General features: G+C 38.7%; 3 protein-coding genes across 4 annotated transcripts; 1 reads left to right on the top strand and 2 right to left on the bottom strand.

Moving 5' to 3' along the window:
* Positions 1-769: 769 nt before the first annotated feature.
* Positions 770-5,290, top strand: LOC128356991 (emerin-like). The gene is made up of 7 exons (XM_053317209.1): positions 770-917; positions 1,068-1,166; positions 2,493-2,524; positions 3,081-3,106; positions 3,239-3,289; positions 3,394-3,483; positions 3,908-5,290. The coding sequence occupies exons 1-7, from the start codon at positions 836-838 to the stop codon at positions 4,116-4,118; spliced, it is 591 nt and encodes a 196-aa protein (XP_053173184.1). The 5' UTR covers positions 770-835; the 3' UTR covers positions 4,119-5,290.
* Positions 5,291-5,594: 304 nt separating this feature from the next.
* On the bottom strand, positions 5,595-11,902 carry si:ch211-150o23.3 (uncharacterized). 2 transcript variants are annotated; one of them, XM_053317203.1, is made up of 8 exons: positions 11,578-11,902; positions 10,521-10,559; positions 10,113-10,421; positions 9,564-9,872; positions 8,106-8,420; positions 6,880-7,029; positions 6,717-6,789; positions 5,595-6,147 (listed from the first exon to the last, which is right to left on the bottom strand). In XM_053317203.1, exons 1-7 carry the CDS (start codon positions 11,606-11,608, stop codon positions 6,746-6,748), a joined length of 1,197 nt encoding a protein of 398 aa, XP_053173178.1. In that variant the 5' UTR covers positions 11,609-11,902; the 3' UTR covers positions 5,595-6,147; positions 6,717-6,745. The 2 variants fall into 2 exon arrangements, with proteins under 2 accessions (XP_053173178.1, XP_053173177.1); XM_053317202.1 differs by having other exon boundaries at positions 5,595-6,111.
* Positions 11,903-13,598: 1,696 nt separating this feature from the next.
* Positions 13,599-21,546, bottom strand: slc25a33 (solute carrier family 25 member 33). The gene is made up of 7 exons (XM_053317205.1): positions 21,351-21,546; positions 19,299-19,472; positions 17,913-17,990; positions 16,596-16,696; positions 16,186-16,252; positions 15,101-15,381; positions 13,599-15,002 (listed from the first exon to the last, which is right to left on the bottom strand). The coding sequence occupies exons 1-7, from the start codon at positions 21,389-21,391 to the stop codon at positions 14,803-14,805; spliced, it is 942 nt and encodes a 313-aa protein (XP_053173180.1). The 5' UTR covers positions 21,392-21,546; the 3' UTR covers positions 13,599-14,802.
* Positions 21,547-22,878: the final 1,332 nt, after the last annotated feature.

Here is a 22,878-nt window from a genome sequence, read left to right as displayed (position 1 = left end):
TCAAAATATGTTGTAGCATCTTTAAGATTAAAATTATGTTGACTAACTTTTACTTACCTATAGTATAGGATTCATCATACTTCATTATATTTCTTCAACCACTAGGAGATTAGCATTTAGATGAGCTTTACCACTAGTAAATATTACTATCATGGGCCTGTTTTCACTTCCCGTTATGATTATCATTATTAAAATTAATAATAATAAAATGTATTTGTTTTCTATTAAATCATTTTGTATGATCATGATTTGTTATCGTAATGTGCCTTGTCTGTTAAGAGTTTTTTTTTTTTTTTGTAACGGTTTATATGCCTTGCCTTGAAACGTTTTTCAATAAAAAACAAAAGGAGAATTTGTCAAAAGGAAGAGGAAACTACGTATAATTTAAGCGAAGATGGTGTGAATGTTTTCTCAAATAGGTTCAACAGACGAGGCGGGGTTTAGTCTCTCCATGTTTCCAAGCTACCGTTAGCCAATTTCTTTTTCCTAGTATGGTAAAGGCATGACCCGCCCTTCTCTGCCTCTGATTGGCAAGTAGTCGCTGTCGTCGTTATTCGGATTGGTTACACTTAGACATAAGGCGTGCAATAGGTTAAGTTTAGCCAATCAGAGGCAGAGTAGGACTGGTTATGACTTCGACATCCTATGAAAAAAATATCTCCTACCGTTGACTCCACAGAGGATCGTCCAGCGCGACAAAACGAGCTCTCCGACTTTTTTGGAGGAGGAGGAGTCAGTGTTGTTATCATCTTTAGCAACTGAGAAGATATCCAAATTAACAGAAACAGGAACATACTAAACAACACAGACACAGAAACGGGTAATAAGAGTAAATATGTCGGCGCTGAGTAGTAAGACTGAGCAGGAGATAAGCGAGCTGCTCGATGAATACGGGATCAAACACGGTCCTGTGGTCGGTAAGTGGCTCAGATTTACTGATTGAACTAACGTTACACAGACGTTCCCCACACCTGTGCAAAGTTCCCAAGTTCCCAACTGTAGTAGTGTTAGCTTTTGTGTGGTTTTCTGTCCGTCTCTGTTCACTGTGTGACCCTTCACGTGCTCAGGCTCCACCAGAAGTCTGTATGAGAAGAAGCTAAGAGAAGCCATGGCTAAAGGGAAGAGAGCTAAACCAGCATCTGACAAAACCTACTACAGAGAAGAGGGTAACTTTCGTTTCCACACTTTCCACCCACACTCTGAACACACCTGAGTATCAAAGTACAAGAGCATATTCATAATCAGAAGACTTAAAGGAAGTCAAAAGTGATTCTGTGCTGTAAATAAATATATAGTTTAAAGTAGTCACAGTTATTCAATGGTTTAAATTGAATGTTAACTCAGCAAAAGGTTGGTGGTCTTTTGAGAGAGACAGATTGAGACGAGAATGTTGAACATCTGTGCTCAGGTGTTGTAACTAGGCTGCAACCATCATTTGATTAACTGATTAGTAAGATGATCATTTTTGAGACATTGTCGTCACAAAAATAAATCAATACTCCAGCCTCTCAAATAAATGTGTATGTAAATGTATTTTCTTGTTTCTTTAGTCTGTGATGACAGTAAAGTGAATGTCTTTGTTTGAGGATGTCACTTTGAGCTTTGGGAAACAATAATTAACATCTTACTGAGAATAATCTTAAATTACAGCCCTAATTATAACTCAATGTGTTCCAAGCAGTAAAACTCTAGTAAAACACTGGATCCTACACTTCCCATAATGCAAATGGAAAGCATCTGTCATTAGTACCTCCATTTAGTCAATCTGTGTAAACTGAAAATGAAACTTCTCAGACATAATACAGCTTGATTTATAGCCACAGATGAGGTCATTCAGGTGTTTTTCCAGGCTGAGTAGTGCTCTTCATGACTGATGACAAACTGATCTTCATGTGTTAAGTTGGTGGAGTATCCCTTTAAAGGCGGGGAATATACGTTGTGCCACTTGGAAATAGCTTTGTTTTTTTGTTTTGTTTTGTTATTTTCTCTAATTCTTGGTTTGAACTTTTTCTTCACTTACTTTGTATCCTGCTTTTTCTGCACAATGAAAAAAAGAAAGAACAACTTGAACTAAAATAAACCTAATTAAACAATAAAAAAAGATTAAAATAACTTTTCTAACAGAATTGTAACAGCTACATTCTACAGTTTTCATACATAATATGATTAAAGAAGGTAAATCCAAGCAAAGCAGCAGGATAAGACACATTCACGCTAAAACAAAACTATTCTGCCAACTCATTTCCATCTCTATAATACAACAAGCCTCTGAATTAAACTCAGAAAGGGACATAAAATTAAAGATAAATGCAATGTTAGCTTAATGGCTAACCATTGAACCCTTGACATGCTCACAACACGATAATGCAGACACCTCTCCAGCTCCACGACTATCAGCACATAACAGTTCTGTCACTGCCACTGTGGGAAACACTGTAATCAAATGTATACTTTCCTTAATATTTAGCTTAATGTGTGTTCTTTCATTTCAGAGGAGGAAGTCACCTTCATTCACAGGACACCTGTAAGTATCTCTGCACACACTGCCAGACTGCTGTTAGTCTATTTATCTGCATTACTTGAGTGGAAAGATGCGTACAAAGAAAACTTGACCACAACAAGTGTCCTGGTGATGAAAATGTAACTATTTTAATTTCCTTTTTAATAAATTAATTTTGGCAGATAATTACATCCAGTATGGAGCTTTTATAGCTTTCATTTAGTTTTGCTCTAATCCGCTCTGTTATTGGCTGTTTATTTTTGGAGGGGGTTAAGTGTAAAAGCTTTCAAACCTGCTGTACACTACCTGCCCAGTACCAAACAGCACATAGAAGTTAAAGTTAAAATGCTATTAGCCCCTGAACTTATGTTTTGAATGACCAACATAGGAAATCTTTCAATTACATATTTGTCTGAGTGCTTCACAATCTCTACACAACATGCAAAAGGACTTAACACTCATTTGTTTTCTACTCATTCAAATGTACTTATATTAAATGGCATACATTCTTTAAATGAACAATTTTGTAACATTTCATTACTTATAACCTCTCTCTCGCTCTCTGTTTCTAATTCTGCAGGTCAGGAGTGACGGTTCAGGAGACCGGTCAGTTTTTTTGTAAATCCTCTACTGTCACATCTGATCATTCATTGCCATTTTTACTTTAACATTTTCTTTTTAACCTGATCAAATACAAATCAGTCTGTATTATGTATTACTTTTTTTTCTGTCTAATAGGCCTTACATGAGGTCAAGACCGGAGTGGAACGAGAGGGAATATGAGCATGAGTAAGTTGTACAGTCATTATACAGACTGCTATTGTCTCAGTTGGTGAGTAATACACTACACACATCCTTCACTCATGTCTTTTTTTTTACATCCCTCTTTACAGGGCGTCCTACTCAGGCTCCTACTCAGACTCCTACTCAGACTCCTACTCAAGGTCGAAGCCTGAATACAGAGGAAGGGATTTTGTTGATGAGTAAGTGTATTTGCACATAGTGGAGGAGTGTAATCAGCTGTGGTCAGGTTCAAATTTGCCTTCTTTTTTAACAGACTGATGCAGATTTCAGATTTTAAGAATCTAGTGTTGCATGAAGACAAGAAGACAGCAGGATAAGAAGCATGCAAAGCTTTATCTGTCCATTTGTATACCCTGTATCACACATAGTACCTCAGATCAGATTTAAACCTCTTACAATGTTTCCCAAGTTACACTACTACACTAATATTAATCTGTGACATATCAATCAAAAGTGACCAGATGAATGGTGGCTTAACCAAAATCACAATTGTTTGAATAAAGAAGAGTTTAAAGTCAAAACAAGGTCACATTTGGTTAAAGCTAGCCTGTGGCGGACACATTATTGTGCAGTGCAGTATTGTAACTTCTTTTTCCTTTTCAGACCCTACGAGTACGACACACCGTCCTCTTACAAACACACCCATTTGAAATCAACGCCCTTGAGATCTGGTCAAGATGCTCCGAAGGCTGCCGAGTCGTCTCGTCTCATCCCACTTTGGGTTCAGTTTGTGTTCTTCCTGGCTGTGGCAGTTTTACTCTACATTGTTTTCGCCAATATGGAGTCAAACGAATACGTGAAAGGAATAGAATGATTTCTTTTTCATTTCATGCAGTTTAAAGGGCAGTTTTACTTTAATATTGATTTTAATGAAAGAATGTAATTTGGTCAATGCCTTTATTTTAGACATTTCTGAAATTTTGGGTTATGATATTTTTGTGCACTATATTTACAGTTCATTCGCTTATTAATAATTTAAGGTCAAACACATAATCATCAACCACATTTAGAATAGCACCACTACTAGAATATATGAAGACGCAACTTTAAAAAGGACAGTACAGTCAAAAACTCACACTATTACTTACTCTTACCAGAGGTGCTCTGATCTGTTGAGGTTTGGAGGTATCCAGATCTCACTCCTGCAGCTATCTAAATTTAATACTACAGCTCTCATATGAGCAATTTTAAGTGGATTGCCATAATTCATCGTCTCATTCATTAAAACATTAGGATGTTGATTGTGGTTTTAATTTTTGGCAAAAAAACACCATTCAACTAATTTTTACTGTGGTGAGCTTCAGACAGTTATATCTAAGTCTCTGCAAGTCAGTTTTTGACCCGTATCATACAATTCATGATAGGGATATGTCCTTTAATTTACAACAAAATTGGACAACATTGATATATGGACAGATGTTTAAATTTGTGATATTTATCTAACTTTTACTACTAAAGACATTAAACAGAATCCATGTCCATATCTTAAAGTGTGTATACTTATAACAGATTGTTTCAGAATCTCAAAATGTTCTTATTTTCCGTGTTGTAGTAAAGTAAGGTTGTCAAACATTATTAATTCATGTATATTCTTAAAATGAAGACCAAATCCTGTACTTTATATAAGCTTTAAGAAGGACAGTGCTTCCTGTTTATGGTTGTCAGGAAGGCTTATGTATTCTAGTACCATAACACAAGTGCCTCAGTGGTTTTGTAAGAACAATTTGGATGCAACTTAATATTTATTTGGTGTCTAATCAGCAGCTGGAGAAATGGTTTGTATCCTGAGTAAAAATAAACGAAACTGCACCACTTTTTTATGAGCTGTAATACCGATATGTTCATCTGTGTTACAGAAGGATTAATTCATATATCAGACAGTTGCACCACATCATTCAACATTTTCATCCTGTAGAGTTTGATGTGATTTTTTTGTACTGTTGTTTCATAATACAAAATATAAAAAGAGCTCGTATATGTAAATGTTTGAAGTGTCAAGTGATTTATTCATGAGCAAAATGCCATAAATATTTAAATAATGATTGGGGTTAAGAGAATAAAGGAACCATGATAAAGCTTTCTCCTCTGGTGTAGTTTGATATGATGCTATAAATGAACCTTTAATACATGCAGTAATATCTGTGGATTGTCAAGCTTCATTTTCTCACACATAAAACTCAACCCAGAAGCTCCAACAGCAGCATTTTAATCAATGAAAGCTTCTATATACACGCTTAAAGTGCAGTAATGTACACATGGTAAATTACATTAGATGCATAGTAGTTAGGGTTAGACTTAAAATATTTAAAAAATCCTCTAATCCTTAAACGACCATTCTTGTATGGAAGCAAGTACACAGTAAGCCAGTGGAGCTTAGTCATTAGTATTACCCGGTAATAAATAAAAAAAACTGTTTTTAATACAGCACATACAAAGACCTGAGGAACCTATGTCACAGTTTCCCAGTTGAGCTTTTAGTAGTAGCTTTCCAGTCCACATATTTGGGGTCAGCAACCAAGACTGAATCTAAATTGTAGTGACTTCAACCAGTGTATTGTTTGTGCCGTTCGTGTCCATTAGCTTACATGTCACTGTAAGACAGTATCCATTGTCCTTCAGCAGAAATCTGGTGCGCAATGCAATCTTAAACAGGTCTATGTTATGTTTAGTACTGAACTGGTTCCACCTGCTGCCTTCACCAAAGTTGTGAGTCGCTCACCGAGCTGTCTGGTTCTTTGTTACATCTCCTCCCGCTTTAATCCACAATGGATGTAGTGTGAGCCATCTGACTGTCCGCTCCGGTGATTCTGCAACACAGAATGCTCCACTTCAGTTCGTTACCCCTGAACAATTGAGAATGAAAGGTAAAATATTATACAGTGCTTTTGATAAGTATTCACCCCACCTTGGAAGTTTTCATGTGTTATTTTATCATGGCATTGAATCAAAGTAGATCAATTGTTTTTCTTTTACACTGACAGACAGGAAAAGATCCTCTAATGTCAAAATGAAAATAGAAAACAAACGTATGTAAATTTTAAGTGTCTGCATATGTATTCTTCCTCTAACAGGACACACTTAAATCATTTATGGTGGAGCCATGTGGTTTTAGAAGTCATATAATTAGTTAAGTTAGATCATATCTAATAGTCCAGAAGTTTCAGTTAATTTTAATATAAATGCATGTCTGGAAGGTCCAGCTTTTAGTGAGTCAGTGTCATGCCAAAACCTAAACCATGAAGACAAAGGAGCACTCCAGGCAACTCTACAAAAAGTTGACTGAAAAGCACAAGAAAATATGAAACCCTTTCAATCTATTGTTTTAAAACTATAAACCATGAAAACCTTGAAGAAAACAAACAGTTTTATGGATAGTGTACAGTAGTGTGGCAGGAATCATGACCCTCCATACCTTTACTAATATGTTGCCTGCGTATTCCGTCATAGCTTGTTAATTGATAAGGCAACATAAGTGTTGTCCACACCTGTAAATGGAAATACATGTATAACATCAGGTACATGAACAGGATGCTTTCTAGAAATCACATCTTTGGAAAAATTAAACAAAGACTTACAGGTTCTGGTCTCTCGCTCCAGTTCAGAGGGCTTCTTCTCTTTGTTGCACAGCACTTTGGCCACAATGATGATAATGACGACGGCTACCAAAAATGTCAGGCCAGACACAAGCCAGCTGATCACCATTGGACTTAGTACTGGATCTGGGTCTGAGGGGTGAGAGGAGTTATATGCAGTTACATTGAGAATGTGTTTTCTGAAATTTAGCTGAAGTAGAGTTTAAGTGAGATTGATTAAAAAAAAAAGCACAAAAACTTTCAGCAATGTATAATTAGAATATAAATAATGTAAAAAATATAATTAATACATTTTGGTATGATTCTGTTTTTTAGCCGCACAAGTTTGTAGCACGCACCACATACAGTGTAATAATGGCTCTGGGAAATAACACGAACAAAGCAAAACTGTGGTGTGGAGGAGACTCTTCTGCTGCAAAGTCTGCTGGCTGAGAGAGGGACTGAGGATATGGAGGTTGCTCCGCTGCCACTGATTGGACAGGAACAATGATTGTGTCAGTTTATTGAAACAAAGGTGCAGGTACACAAAACACACAGATACAGCCCTCCCCCAAAAAGGATGCTTTTCATATTCATATAATTCATATTCTGCAGTATATTACCACTTATGTCCTGGGGAGGGCGTCAGTCAGTCTGTTATCTCTCAAGAATACTTCACTTTGCCTCTCTGCATAAGCAACTCAAACATATCAGACAGTGGCCAGACAGAGACTATCTCTGAAAAACTCGTGATTGTGGTCATGTCAGACTGCCACAGGCCAGCCACAACATCCACAACACTATCAAGGCCAAGATGAACACAGTGCCACTTCTGATGGAGCTTAAATCTACATAGACCTGAGTGAGCAGTACTCTATTATCAGCCAAAACATCTAAGCTAAGACAAACCCATCTCCAAAACCTTGACCTGAAAAATTGTTTGTCCATACTTCCTTTCATGCTGACTTAACACCAAGGACACTGAAGATTTTAGTAGGGACCATGGCTTTCAACCCAGTTTTCCAGTCACCAAGAACATACCTAACCAGTGCCAATACACAGTGTCCAACTAAAATAGTATTTAACTACACAAAGCAGCAAGACACAAAGTTCTCTCCACAAAACTTCAGCTTAGCCTAGATTCAAAACTGATGTTACACAAAGTTAGCGCTAACAACGCAAAAATGTACACATGTATGTTCAACACAAACAAATCTTATAATATTCACCTCTGACGGCTATAGGCAGCGGCTGGCTTTCTCTGGAGACAAACGTGCGTCCACCCAGCTGAACCCGATACAGGCAGTAGTAGTAGCCCTCGTTGGCGCTCTGGGCGCTGGGGAAGGTGAAAGTGACAGACGGGGTGAGGGCAGGCAGAGACTGGCGCACTGTGCCGTTGGAGCGGATGAGGCGCAACTGGAAGGAGCCCCCAGGGTACTGTTGCAGGGTGGAGCAGGTGATGTTAAAACTGTGGCCTTTAATGACAGAACCAGTCGGGGCCTCAGTGGACGTGTTGAACCAGTGTTGGGGGGTCAGGAGTTCCACTATGATCACCAAAAACAGGAATTAAATAGGTCAATCAAGGTCATACAGAGTTACTACAATTTTCCTTTTAATCCATATTTGTTATCACAGGATATTCTAAATATAGCGGCTTGTAGATTTAAAACCTCCATTAACATGTGCATGTGAATGAAGATATCTGTCAGAACGGGACATTTGTTCAGAATTCCATTTGTGGTCTGAGTAGTGTTAACCAATCAACATAGCTTGACAGCAGCAACTTAGCTGGTTGAATGCAGCTAAACAGTCCACGTGGAGAGCAAAAGAGGTGGAATACATGGGTCAAAATGCAATCCTCAGCCATTGTCTGATGATGATTTAGTTTTTTTATTAGCGTTTTTCGTAATTTATCTGCATTCATATTCATATATCTATTTACAGAGATGAGCTGTTGTTTGGACCACTTGAAGTTGCTAATCAGACCATAACAACAGCTGCCACTCGTAAGAGGAAGTCTTGGCCTGGATATCTGCTGGCTATGCTCGAAGCCCCAAAATATCGGCCATTGCCCCCAGAGACTAAATCTTTAGTCAGACAGATAGCCAATAGGTTCCAAGATTGCAGCCATCTCTAATTACTCTAGATTTTAACGTAATTAAAACGGATGTCAGGAATCAAACAAACTAAAAAAGCATCAGGTGAAAAACGCCATTATGTGCAAAATGTGCCAATACAAATGACCGATAAAGAAAACTGAAACAAATGGATCAAAATTAGTAGCAATTTTAAGCAACGTAGCTATAATGAAACATAAAATGACAATAGACAGTAGCAGTAAAACATAAATGTTTAACAAAACAACCTAATTTCTGAGATCCTTGCTTTTTCTACCAGCTTTTTAGATCTTTGAACAGCACTTCACAGTCACATTATTCCCAAAGGTCAAGATAAGAAGAAGCTTTCATGCTCAACACAAAAAATGTTTGCGTGCTGTGAGTTGAGACTCAATAAATTGAAAGTGGGTTACCGGGAATTAAAATAAAACAATTGGTTCAACTCATTATGTTGAGTCAGGGCAGAGAATCAAACATAAACCGATATAGATCTCGCAACACAAACATGTGCTATGTGGCAATGGGTGTTGGTGGAGTCAGTATTGATTACACAATGCAGTTATGACTCACCCACAGTGATATTGATAGAGTTGCTGGGTGGAGAGCTGTGTAGCTGAGAAGGAGAGAAGCCCCTGATCCTGTACCGGCAGCTATAGCTGCCCTGGTGGAAAGTCTCTATGTCGGACAGTGTCAGCTCCACTCCAGTCTGGCTCTGGTCGACCCTCTGTGTAACCAGTGGTGTGGATACTCCATGCTTGTACAGGTGGAAGTCGCTGGGGTGGTGACCCAGCAGAACACTGCAGCTGAAGCGCACAGCCTCCCCGGGAGAGAACACAGTGTGAGGCGACAGCAGGGAGAGTGTGGGCATTAAAAGGGTACCTATGAGTAAAGACAGGTTAATTACACACTGAAACACCTTAGTGCCCCAGGTATTTGTCCAAGTTATAATGTTTTGGATATACAGTATCAAGGTTATTTTCATGTTCATGTGTGCCAAATCAAAGATTAAATATGTAAGTATCCTAAAAATAGTATATGTATTTGTGCATGTATGTGGAACTGGTCAATAACTAGAACAGCCTGTATGAATCAATACAGCAGTAATCACTGCAGTCTCACCTGAGCATTTCACCCCTGCATCATTCTCATGGGTGCAGGTGGGGTTACTGTGGAGGACAACACCACAGCGTGACAAACTAGACTCATGTCCAGAGCACTGGACATGCTGCAGCCAGATCTCTCCACTGCCTGCACCAAATGCTGCACGATGAACAGGAGATTCAGCTAAGCCACATCCCACCTCCAGGCACACCACATCAGCCTCCCGGAGGTCCCAGCCATGGTCACAAACTGTCCCCCACCTATTATGGCGGAGTACTTCAACTCTGCCAGAACACTTGTTGTCCCCATCCACTAGTCTAATCCTATCTGTGGATCAGAAAAAAACCCAAAAACTTAGCAACAGTGGGTAGAAGAACAGCTGCAGATTTTATGGATTCAGTGACTTTATATCAAACCCAGGCTTACCAACAGCGGTAACTCTCTCCCACAGAATACCTAACAGACCTGTGAGGAAATTACAAACATGGAATTACTGTCAGGCTAACGCAGATAAAAATTCATACAAAATGTCATTGAAGGCAAGTATTAACATTCAATTTTCAGACTAAGTAAGTACACCTAACTCTAGCTAAAACTAATGCAGTCTAATACAACAGCCCGGCAATAAATCCTTCCATTAAGATTATAATAATCAATGTTTGCTGAAACTGCTTATTCAACTTCATGGCCATTTTGGAGGCAGTCTTTTGACAACAGATGGACTGTGCTTTGTAAAAAAATAAAATAAATTAATATCTTTCATGGAGGTCAGGTAGATTGCTTCATTGAGTTATAATGATTTCAGTGAAAGAAACATTTGAGAGCCAAACTAAGGTATACAAGAAAATGTGAAGACACTTACAATGCTATCAAACTTATGTCAACCTGAAACTTGACCAGCTGTCTCAGACACAAAAGATGCTGCAGGCTTGCATATGGTGTTTAACTCAAATTACAATGTATGGTCCATTATGGTGCCCAAGCAGAGTAACACTCCACCATTTCTACCTTACACTCTGACTCTGTTAATTACAGTGCTGACTGAAATCAATGTAGCCATCAGTTTACTATATCAATAAACTAAGTAGTATAAGGCAGTACATTTCAACAGCATTGTGTTGAAGGATTGTTGTATTAAGATTGATTTAATCTTATCTAATAAACTTGAGTGTATATTACGCAGACAGCTCCATCAATAAGAGGCAGGAATCTCGTAATATAAATTAAAGTTATAGGACAGTTAGCTACAAGTTTTGATGACAAGACTGTAGATAACATTAGCTAGTTAAGACCTTATTAGAAGATTAATGCTACATTACGGGAGTCTAACTTTTTCCCCTTTAAAGAATGGAATGTAACTTACTGGCAAATTCAATTGTACCAAGCAAAGCTCAAATAATTGCAGGTCATCCCGTTGCATAATCGAGGGGAAACATAAGCTACCTAACGTTAGCTTAGCGTTAGCCAGCCGTTATTAGCTCACCGGTTAACAGAATATGGAGGAATCTCAGCATCGTTCCATTCAGCGTTCCGTCACACGTTCGTTCCGCCGTTGTCGTGGTGATGGTGCTATAGTAACCGCACGAGACATTCGCTTGGTAGTGTGCTGGCTGACTGAACTGAGAGCTAATGGCTAACTTGTATCAACTGACACAGCTGTAAACTAGTTAAAGACATTGTCGAGATGTAAGCAATGCTAATTCATGGACGAGTCGAGTTCAAGTGAGGCTGCAGCTGCTGAGTCCGGGTGGCTGTCACAGTAAAAATTATGTCCGAATGAAGTATCGGTGCAGCGTTATGTCAGGGCGCCATCCTCACGTCAACAGTCAGTGAGTTTATCCCGGTGCTGAGCCGTTCTTCCTGCAGCAGCCAGAGGTCACCAGAAACCGCAGCGCTGCGTTTTAAACCCATTAAGCTCTGTCTTTGTGAAGGAGGGTATGTACTCTACTGTGCTGTAGGTGGGGGCGTATCGTAAAAATAAAGCTCCACACAGGATCAGTGGTATATTTAAAAAAAAAAAAAAAAAGGTTCACAATGTGTGAAGTCTGTCTGAAAATAAGTGAGGTTCCCGTATTACTGAAAAAAGTTTTTCTTGTCATAATCATCCCATCATATGATTTTCCAGAGTAAAGCTTTTAGCTGTTTAATTGGTCAGAAATCTACTCCACTAGACAATTGGACTTCTGACCTTCTGGTAAAGAGCAGCAACGCATCTATGAACACATTTATGCAGCTTATCAACATTTATAACTACAGTCAGATAGTTGTAAAAAAACAAAGCATGAAGGCTGAAGTGCTGACTTATCGATTAGACGCATTAACCTTTATCAATCAAAAACAGAAACCCAAACTTGTATGAACTACTTAATTCATTTTTAAAGCAGTGTTTTGTTTTGTTTTTTTCCATGAAGCATCAATAAAGCCATATTTATACCTTGTAAACACTCGTAAGGGGTGATTATTATCATTATGATTATTAGAAATGTGTACTATTTATACAGTTTACAGAGAGGGAAGACTGAGACTGAGGGAACTATAGGGGACCAGCAGCCTATAATGACATCCATCATGTTTGTAGCATAGCCCAAATACCCACACCATTCACAAATCCAACACCAGCACAAGGTATATCCTTATTTTCACCCTGCTTCACGTGCCAACTCCTGCTCCAATCCTCCCTCTCAAAACATGTTGGTCTAGAGCCTGTTTTTCGCAGTTAGAGATGCAGATGAATCAACCAAACCACAACTGGAAGGAACCATTTTTGATGACTCACGTCTGGGCTGCAGCAGAGTTTCACACGCACTAGTCTGAGTGACTTACCCAATGATGGCCCCAGGGTTTGGTTATTGTTTTTTGTTTTTTTTACATTTTGTCATTTTCCCGTCATAGATGACTGATCTTACTTCCTGTTCATAAACAAATATTACTGCAGAGAAACTCATATTAATGCCTCATTTGTATTGAGGGCGGACAACTATTATCACGAACAGATTAGCTTCCCTAAAGCAGGAACTGAAGGCTTATGAGTACTGTGGGTTGAACAAATCACTAAAAAACACACCAATCCTGAAAACCTACTTCAGTTTGAAAGAAAATGACATCTTTTCCATACAAAACAAAACTCCTTAAAAAGGGCCAAATCAGAGTCTAGACTAGTCTAGTTACTCCGGAACTCAAATCCAGAATTTGTCGTACTGAGGTCCCCATTACAGTTTCACAGGCCGTTATGGAAAAACTTATGGGAAGTTTAAAGGATTTGTACGGATAATAAGGATTTACGCAGACATATTATCCACCAAAAACCCTGGCTACAACTTCCAAAGGTAAATACTGGCTTGAATGTGTTCAAAAACTTTGCATTTTATATTTGCATTGAATCAGGTGCCTCTTTAGCTTTCATTTTGCTTTTCATATATCATGTTGACCATCAAGGTCATACAATCCTGATTACCTCTACTGTAATTAAATGCTGTAAAACAATAAAGCATGAAAAAGTCCAAGTAGTTGCATATTTTTTTATAGCCATGATATTCGGAGACAGTGGAAGACTGGTTCCCAGATCTGTAACTATAAGTGAAGCAGGCATTACTGAACAAAAAACAAACACAACAACTTACAGTACATGGAAGAAAACGATAGGACATCCTGACGTTCAGTCATAGCATGAAAACACAATCTTATCTTCTATGTTCCTTATGTAGAGTTAAGGAGAGCATTTACTGCACATTTCAGGCACTGAACTTACACCTTTTCCTGGTGAAATTAAGAATAGTCCCAGAACGTAAAATAACTTTGAGATCCTTAAGGAAAAAAAACAAACTTCTCAGCCATGTTGATCTCAAATATATTTTTAGCCACATTTAGAGGGGATCACCAGTACAAAGCCTTTTATGAGATTGATTCATCAGAATATTTGGACTTTACAGAACCAGCCAAATAGTCCCTGATATATCCTGTGATTTCTGTTTAGCCATGCTTGTACAATGCAACATCCCTTGTGTGTCTTTTAGTTTCCTATACATTAAAGGCAGATTCGTGCATTAACAGAATATCAGCATTTGGGTCAACCACCAACTAATGACGTTTCTTGATGCATTTTATTGAGCCACTGGTCAAATAAGAATCAAGGTTCTCATCTTATTGTAAAATATTTCACAAAGAAAAATATTTATATTAATGAAAAATATGATAAATTTCTCTTTAATTCAAACTTCAAAACCAGCACGTTGTATTTGTGAAAGTACACCAGTCAAAATGGTCTGTATGGTCTTCACAATGCAGGAAATAGCACAATTTCTTGCACTTCTTCTGAATTGCTTCCCTTCATTAACTAAACGAGTCATGTGTCTTGGTACATTAAACATTGATAAAAAGGAAACAAACACTGTCATAAAATAACAAAACATAAAATAATTTAGTTAACTTAACACTAGTCCTCTAAGAAGATGACCTTTTTTCACAGGTAAGGAGTTTTTAATAAGAACCAGAATTTCTTACGTTATTTTTGATAAACTCCTAATGACAAGCTTTCAGTAAAACAATGTGCTTAGCTCTTTGGATAACAGTACACCTTTGAATTTGAAAAGTCCCTTTAGCACCACACTGAAAAATGTATGTACTGCATTTTCAAAAGTCTGTTGCTCAGTGTGCCTTGGGCTTTGTGTGGCATCCGTCTTTCCGGAATACCTGACGTTCAAACATGTCCTCACTTGGAATCTCCCAGCAGATGGACGAGGAGTTCATATGTGGAGAGGACGATGGCTGTGTTAGGGATTTGTCTAATTAGCTGTGGAATGAGTCCTCTATAAAAAGCTGCATAGCCTTCCTCCACCGCTATCAACCTCCCTGTCTGGAAGAAATACTTGTATTTGCTGCCTTCCTCACGCAGCCTTGTCCGAATAACCTCTGTGGAGACAAAACCATTTTTCAAGTTAGTTTTTACATCATTTCTCAAGGTTCAGTTGTTGTGTTGCAAGAGACAAACAACAGGTGCGGATATTTACCGTGTGGGTAGGCTATGCAGGAGGCACAACCCTTTGAAAAAGCAGCTGCCATCATCAGACCCAGGAAGTCTGATGCTCCTTTCTCCTTTTCTCCGTTTGGTGAGGTGAACTGGCTCTTGGCAAGGTTTTTCTTTAGTGTCTCGTAGATGAGGAAGCAGATCATAGTCTCCGAGATGCCAGCGTACGATGCAGTAAGGCCTCGGTAGAAGCCTCGGATGCCTTCGGTTCTGTAAACATAGCGGGCACACTGCAGTGCGTTCATCTTCTTCTCTCCTCTGGCTCTGAAAAGTGACACAAATGAGGTTCTATAGAGTTAAAAACTATAGTAAAAAGATTTGCAAGTAACAAGATTTTAATTGATAATCGTCAACTATTTAAAACTAAATAAATAAAAATCAATCATACAAACTACACAATTCCAAAAATTATGAATGCCCCACACCAGTGACCAGAGCCACAAAACAGTCTGACAGTAAATATTTGATGAATGACGTTTGTGAAGCTAAAATTTAAATGTTAACCAAACCTTTTCATTTCTGTTTATCTTTAAAGTGTTGAGTCAACTTTTAAACCTTAACAGGAACTTGAGACATTCTGGGAGTTTCTTGTTGGGTTGAATGAGTAACTAGAATAACATTAACTGAGTTATGTTTGAAATTTATTTGAGCCTTTCTTCCTCATTCATGAGGCCACCATTTCGTGCTGTAGGACAGGTGTTTGTTGTTTTGTTTTTTTAAACACAGATTGAACAGACTTGTTCATATGAACTCTCATGGTACTACTGCCCTGTACTTGGTAATGTAAATATAGACTCTTCTTCTGCACGTAGTTCACTACGTCAGCACTGTGTATTTATGGCGCCAAGTCACAAGCTCAGTCTCACACACTGCATAACCCAAGGACAGTGTCATGAAGGCAGGCTCTGTTAAAGTGACTGTTAAAGGTCACATCATATGCCTTTCCACCTGCAAAGTCCCTAAAATAAGTCAGATTGTTTTACAGAGATCTAAAACAGAGCACCAGAGTCTGCCTAAAACTAACATTTTACATGCACACAGGACAAGTCAAATTAAGAGTGTACACACTTTTTCTCCAGCTGCATTCTGGTCTTTACCATCCAGATGGGGTTCATCAGAGAATTAGTGACGAAAGCTGAGAATGGACAAAACATATTCAGTTTCACACTGCACAGTATGAATGTAACTCTTAATCAAGGTAAAAGGAATTAATCTAGGGAATTAAAGCAGGACAACATAGCATAATAGTTAAAAAATCTATAAAATATAAAGCAGTCAGAACATAAAAATGACCTATTTGAAGACTGAAATGATTATTTCATGGGCTAAGAGTTTCATGTTGGGACTGTGTTATTTATCTACAGAGCAGATATAAATATAGAAGGTCTAAAAACTGGATTTATAATTTACAGCTGTTCATTTAGTTAATGTTAACTAAACTTATGTAACAGAGGTAATGTAACATGCAGACTGCTCACCTGCAACACCAGCAGAGGACATGTGCACTGCACCGCTATTAGGAACGAACAGCCCATTGAATATCTCTTTAGATTTTGAGTAAGCAGCAAAGTAAATGGCTCTGAAACACAGAGAACAAACTGGTGAGAACTCTACACAGACAGCTGTAAAGATTAACACACAGTGCTTAAATACGAATGCATTTTCAGTATGTGAATGTGGTTTTATGACTGCTGTGCAATTATGTAAATGGTTCCATTTGGGCCGGTGTGGATCTTTCACAGAGTGTATGTATCCAGAGCAGTCTGTCCTCCAGTGCCTGCGCTCTCTGCTCAGCTTCTGGAACAGACCGTCACTGCACCAGAATGGGCTGAATAAGCACTGGACACCGCTGATGCCCACAGAGCTGCTCTGAATGTGATCATGTCCAAGTTGGCCAATGGAATTACTGAGTAAAGGATCATGCTGCGGCTATTCATTAACCATGGGAAGAGTATATGTAACCCGTGGCCCTTTTCAGCATACCATCTCAAAGTCCAATCAATTGTGTTTTGGCATATTGAGAAAATACATTTTATGGTTATACTACTATGAGGACACAGGGCAATGCACTGACCACTTGTTGACACTAAAAATAGAACAAAAGGTGAAATTGGAACTTTACACAGTGTACAAATTAAACCTGAACTCATATTTCATTCAAAATATTTTATACATACTGAAATGATTCAGCTATTATCAGTATATTTAGCGCATTTGTTAAACTCTGTGCCTCCGTTTTTTTTTATTTGTTCCTGATCTTATTTATAAGTGAAGAAAAGTTTAAATCCAAATACAGAGGCCTTTTCATGTTGACAGATACTGCAGCAAACACAAACAAAAGCAGCTTACTTATAAAATTCTGTGGGAGGACACGGAAGTTGTTGCCGGGACAACAACTTCCTGTTTATATGGACGGTTAACGCTTCAAACCATTTAAGAGCAAAATATAAACACAGACTACTTCTTCTTCTATTTTCCTTGGTTAGTGGCCACAGTATAATAAACTCTCCTGAGGTCTCCTGAGGTCTCCTGATGCACGAAAACAACAGACTACTGAGAACTCATCGCTCTGCTTCTTTGCCTCTGCTTTGTTTATTGTGTTTGACAACGAGGATGACTCGTGTGTTATCACTAACTTGTACACCAACAAGTAGGTATCATTACCCTGAGATGACCTCATAGTTTCAGGACTTTTTAAAGGAAACATGATGTGTAAGGATGGTGAACAGTGTTAAGGAAACATGAAGTTCAAGGATGGTGAACAGTGTGACGTGTAGACAGAAATTTCACTTTACCTTGAGGGAGCCACACCGACAAGGTTTGGCCCCAGACCACGGAAGAGTGATCTTGGTCCCTCTTTTTCTAGAATCGATCTAAAAACAAAAGCAGGAAGCCATCAAACACCCTAAAATATATGACAGAGTGTTATTCATATTCATTAATGTTCATACCATCTCTCAGTCTGTGTGTGATTAACGTCAGGGAATAAGTATCAAAGCTCACTCCTGAAATCATTCCAAGTATTACACCAGTCATGTACTCCTCAGCTGGTTATGCATAAGGTTCTACGCTGAACCCAGTCCCCTCTGCAGTGTCACGTCAGCCACATCCCCACTCAGTTTGTTAACTGTTTGCAGCTAGTGACCTTCTTTGTCCAGATGACAGTCAGGTCTGTCCCTCTGGGGAAGGTACGACTGCTGTTTGTGTTGGTTTCTGTTATGTACACCTGCTCTCTCAAGCTGTGTTTACAAATTAAATCGCTCTCTCACTGATACCCGACACCTCTTCTCAAACAGTGATGAGTTTAGAAACACAATAATGGCCTTTTCAGGTCAAAGTACTGTCCAATCTGTAACTGAAGGTTTCAATAGCTGGAGAACAGGTTTGAAGTTAACAATAGAGAACAAAAACACAAGCCTATGAATGCAAAAGACAACTCTCCACCAGGCCTGAAAATTCATTTGAATCATCAGTTATGGTAAACTGAAACACTTCTTAAAAAAAAAAAAAAAAAATCTAAAACTGAACTGAAAGTATTTGTTCTGACTTTTACAACTTTTACAGCCAAAGTTGTCACCAGTATAGACCGGTTCAGACATCAGTCCTCTGAGTGTAATGTAACACTGATGCAACACCCTTGTTAAAACCTCTACTCGTTAGCTCTGCTCTCCGAACCTAAGGTATCTCATAAATTAGGCTACTTTAATAGAAATCACAAAAAATAGTTATATTCTTGTCTCAATGCCTGGTGGAAAAGGTTTTGTGTCACCCCAAACAGCTGGTTAAGGACACTAGATACAAGCAGGGAACTGTGTTCTTAATCCTGACTTTACATAGGACAGGATTAGTGGCCCATAAAAGCAGAAAGCAAATGACAGGCTTTACAAGTATTCTACTTTATGCAACTACTCCAACCATACCTAGTTATTTTGAAGCACGAATTTCACAACTAGACAACGGTTTTCCCAGGAATGCCACCATGTAACTACAAAAAAGCCAGCAGCTAACAATTATGTCCGCCCATATATGGCAGCTTTGATAAACAGCAGAGTGCACCAGCTGTGAAGAGGGAACACTTTGTCCCCGTGTTTGCAAGTAGAAAAATACAAATCCCTCAAGGCAGTCCCACCCATTATTCTGCAGCAACGTGTGCCTAACAACAACATCAACAAACACCTTACCTCAGGACCTGCAGCAACCCCGGGGTAACAGTTCCTGGTCGGATGACACCCGTACCACTCAGGGTGCCTAGCTGGACCTGGAAGACGGGCCGGAGGGTAAGTCCAGAAGACTGCAATCGTGTCTTTAACACCTCCAGTGGGCAGGTCACGATGGCTCCCACTGTACCACTACATCTGCAAATTGACATTGGAATAAAACAAGTTAGTAAACACAGTTTGGGATGTTTCAAACCCTGAAAACAAAGTAGACAATGTGCCCTAGTTCAATGTGCTTAACCGTGTATGTTCAGATTATTGTAAAACAATTTATAACCTGATTAGACTAGTGTTGACCAATTATTTGCAAAGTAACCTATTAGCTTTGACTTTTGAGTGCCCCCCCCCCCAATCATATAACATCTGAGGAGCTGCTGACAAAGTGCAATGGACAATTATGCTCAAAGACTCTAGTCTCTTGCTCTGCAGTGGAAATACTCAATTACCCAAACACATGTGGTGCACAGTGTTTTCCATCTCAGACACTCTAATTGTACCAGGAAATAATGGTTTGCCCGTGTTAAAAACTTTTTAGATATCACTTTTGCATTTTTAGCATGTTTAATTTCCTTGTTTAGTTCTTGACAACTCTCACTGGTAGATCCCTTTATTAACGGTGTCTGCAACCTTGTCCGGGACAAGCTTGAAAATTCTGGAACAGATTAGAATAAGCCTCTGTACTGTCTCAAGTCTGGAGGACACAGTCAAACACCTTAGCCACAGTAACACCTAACCTGATCACTAATCCACCACTATAAAATTAATGGAAATTATGTAAAAATAAACTATGCTCTGGATTACATGTTCACATTGCATAACCTACAAACTAACTCCTGTGACCATGTTGAAATAATTTAGTGTGGAAGAGCTGTTGTGGCAATGACCCCGATCCCAAAGATAAGAAATCTATGGGAATGGGTGCAAGACTGTGGGGCTCTCTGAAAATGACAAACATCTCTGTTAAGGTACATGGTGCACGCTAAATATTGGTTGTTAACATGTTCTGTCAGTCTGTCACAAGCTCAGCTGGTTTTTAATTGTTTAGTAAATACACATTTTACTGACAGTGTAGCCTTTAACATTGACACTCAGACAAAGTGGTCCAAAACCTCACTGTCATATTATTATTCCACATTATATTTTAAGACCATGGTCGTGCGGGAGTAGCTAAAAATACATTAGTAACTTAAATGGTGGTCATAACATTTCAAGGGTAAAATGGCGTCATTTTTAACTAGCCATTGCTGTTAAAATGTGACCTTAACACTGGCTGGGTGCTCTTCAGCTCGTTGTTATATCACAGTGCTTACTATTTATACTAATAACATTCCTCCAGCTCGACCAGAAGGCTATTGTAGCAGGCAAACTACAGCTTCCGACTTACGTAACAAAGTTACCTTAAAGGACATCACAATTTTAGCTAAAGGCTAACGACTCTCGGGACTGCGCCACATTCAGTCGCGAACTTACAGTTTTGAGCTACAAACTACAGCTTAATTTTTTTACACAATATATGGCTGAAACACAGTGTTGTCAGCCTCAGGGAGAATATAACCCCTAAGAGACAAATTAACTGACTAAGGTTTGCCGGCTAACAGACATTAGCACACTTCCGCACGGACGTCAAATACTTTGCCGGGTGGTGGTTCATTGTCCACGACAACGTTAGCATCAGTAGTAGTCGAAGGCGTATACCATTACAACGGACGCTGTATGTTCATTATAGCTAGCCATTCAACATCATAAATAATTGAGATAAATTAGTAAACAACAGCAGTGAAACGTTACACATGAAATAATCGTGTTAATACGAGCTACGTTAGCTTGCGTGTCAGTATCCGTTAGCAAGTTGGCTAGCGGCACTGCGCTACTTAAAAAAACTAGGGACTTCATTTTATTTATAGGCTTATAAAGCAAAGAACATGTTGTTAAGCTCCCATCTTCGTGTAACGTTAACGGCTTGAGGGTTATTAATAAGTCACTGCGGCTGGAGGCAGTAGCTTTAATGTGACTCACCCTCCAGCGAAGAGATGCAGCAGTGTGTCTTTCTGTGCCATCTTTGCTCCTATTTTCAAACAGCCACCATACTCTTCTTCTTCTGCGAGTCTGATAAAATCACGTCTGTATCAAAGAGTACCAACAGAGCGACGGTTCATAAGGTGTGTGTACCGCTGGTCTGGCGTGTCAGCGCGGGGCCGAGCGGCGGACCGACCTGAAGACCAGCTCACATTGACGTCAGAGGGCCGGACGGGGGTGTTGTCTGTGACGTGGGCACACGTGCTCAGTTCCTCGTGCCTTGTGGCCTTTTCACGTTGTTGCATAATCAATGCAACAAAGCTCCAAAAACCACAGTAAATCAACACTTTGAACTCATGAGTCTTTTTTGACCTTCATTTGTTGTCAGTATTTAAAACAAAAATATCTTCGCCATCATTTACAGAGCTAAAATAGACCTCGGCGTCATTAAAATGCACTGAAAATATGAGTCCTGTAATATTCTCGCACAGGGGCGAGAATGTTGGTATTGGAAATGGTAGAAGAAGTATTTAAAACGACTTTCTTAAGTTAAACTACCACTCAGTAAATATACTGTAAAAAGTCCTGGATTCAAGAGTGACAGAGAGGCACAGTGTATTTGTTTATATTGTAATTTACTTTACTTGTGTTCAAGGTGGAGCATTTACTTCATATATAATACTGGATGTTTTATTATTATTATTATTATTATTATTATTATTATTATTCAATAACAATACTACTACTACGAATAATAATAACTATAAATTATTTTTTGGTTTATTTTGTGACTGAAATCTGAATCTGCAACGTTACAATTAACTTTTATCTGTCAAGTCAGGTAGTGGTGCAATGTTTTCCTCTGAAGTAGAAGTTTTTTTTGGGGGGGGGGGGTTGTTGTTGTTTTTTGCATTTTTGCCTTTATTGAACAGTCAACAGTGAAGGGGCAGACAGGACACATGGTGAGAGATGGGCATGACATGCAAAAATTTCCCTGTCTGGAACCAAACTGGCGATGCTGCTGTTTCATGGTTGACTAGTACCCATGAAACTACTTGCATATAATTAGAGTGCTTTGGGCACCTTTTGTAAGTTATTACAAATCAATCAGTTAGAATATTAACATAATTCAGTATTTCTCATATATAAACCTATAATAAATGTATAGCAGTTTGGGGCGCATTTTGTTGGGGAGCCAAGGCAGTTGCCTACCTTGCCTAATGGTAAAGTCCCTGTTCTTGCAGTAACACTTGTATTCAGTCATGATAGAGTAGTTATATTATTATTATATTAGATATGTAGTCATACTGTGTTATATATTATTGACAATCAAAACATATATGAATTAATGCAATCAAAATAACAATAGCAAAACATAGCGAAGACCTCTGCAAACAGTCTGTAAAGGGCATTTGGGTTTTGGAAGCAGATCGGGCATCAAATTGAAGTAATGATTTCAAAACAATATAATAAAACCCCAGTTTACTATGAAGCTATGTCAATAACACATTATGGTGGAACTGGTTAT

This window comes from Scomber japonicus, chromosome 4 (genome assembly GCF_027409825.1).
Source record: "Scomber japonicus isolate fScoJap1 chromosome 4, fScoJap1.pri, whole genome shotgun sequence".
Classification (NCBI taxonomy): domain Eukaryota; kingdom Metazoa; phylum Chordata; class Actinopteri; order Scombriformes; family Scombridae; genus Scomber; species Scomber japonicus.
Note: the sequence above shows the minus strand (reverse complement) of the source record. Positions and strands in the feature narration are given on the sequence as shown.

Bases quoted from the DNA above. Each gene is read 5' to 3' on its own strand.
- LOC128356991 (XM_053317209.1), top strand. From the start codon at position 836: ATGTCGGCGCTGAGTAGTAAGACTGAGCAGGAGATAAGCGAGCTGCTC. The intron at 1,167-2,492 runs GTAACTTTCGTT...CTTTCATTTCAG, and splicing joins AACCTACTACAGAGAAGAGG to AGGAGGAAGTCACCTTCATT. The intron at 3,484-3,907 runs GTAAGTGTATTT...TTTCCTTTTCAG, and splicing joins GGAAGGGATTTTGTTGATGA to ACCCTACGAGTACGACACAC.
- si:ch211-150o23.3 (XM_053317203.1), bottom strand. From the start codon at position 11,608: ATGCTGAGATTCCTCCATATTCTGTTAACCG. The intron at 10,560-11,577 runs GTGAGCTAATAA...ATTTCCTCACAG, and splicing joins CCTCCATATTCTGTTAACCG to GTCTGTTAGGTATTCTGTGG. The intron at 6,790-6,879 runs GTAAGTCTTTGT...TTCCATTTACAG, and splicing joins GGAGCGAGAGACCAGAACCT to GTGTGGACAACACTTATGTT.
- slc25a33 (XM_053317205.1), bottom strand. From the start codon at position 21,391: ATGGCACAGAAAGACACACTGCTGCATCTCTTCGCTGGAGG. The intron at 19,473-21,350 runs GTGAGTCACATT...GTCAATTTGCAG, and splicing joins CTGCATCTCTTCGCTGGAGG to ATGTAGTGGTACAGTGGGAG. The intron at 17,991-19,298 runs GTAAGGTGTTTG...TTTTGTTTTTAG, and splicing joins GGGTTGCTGCAGGTCCTGAG to ATCGATTCTAGAAAAAGAGG.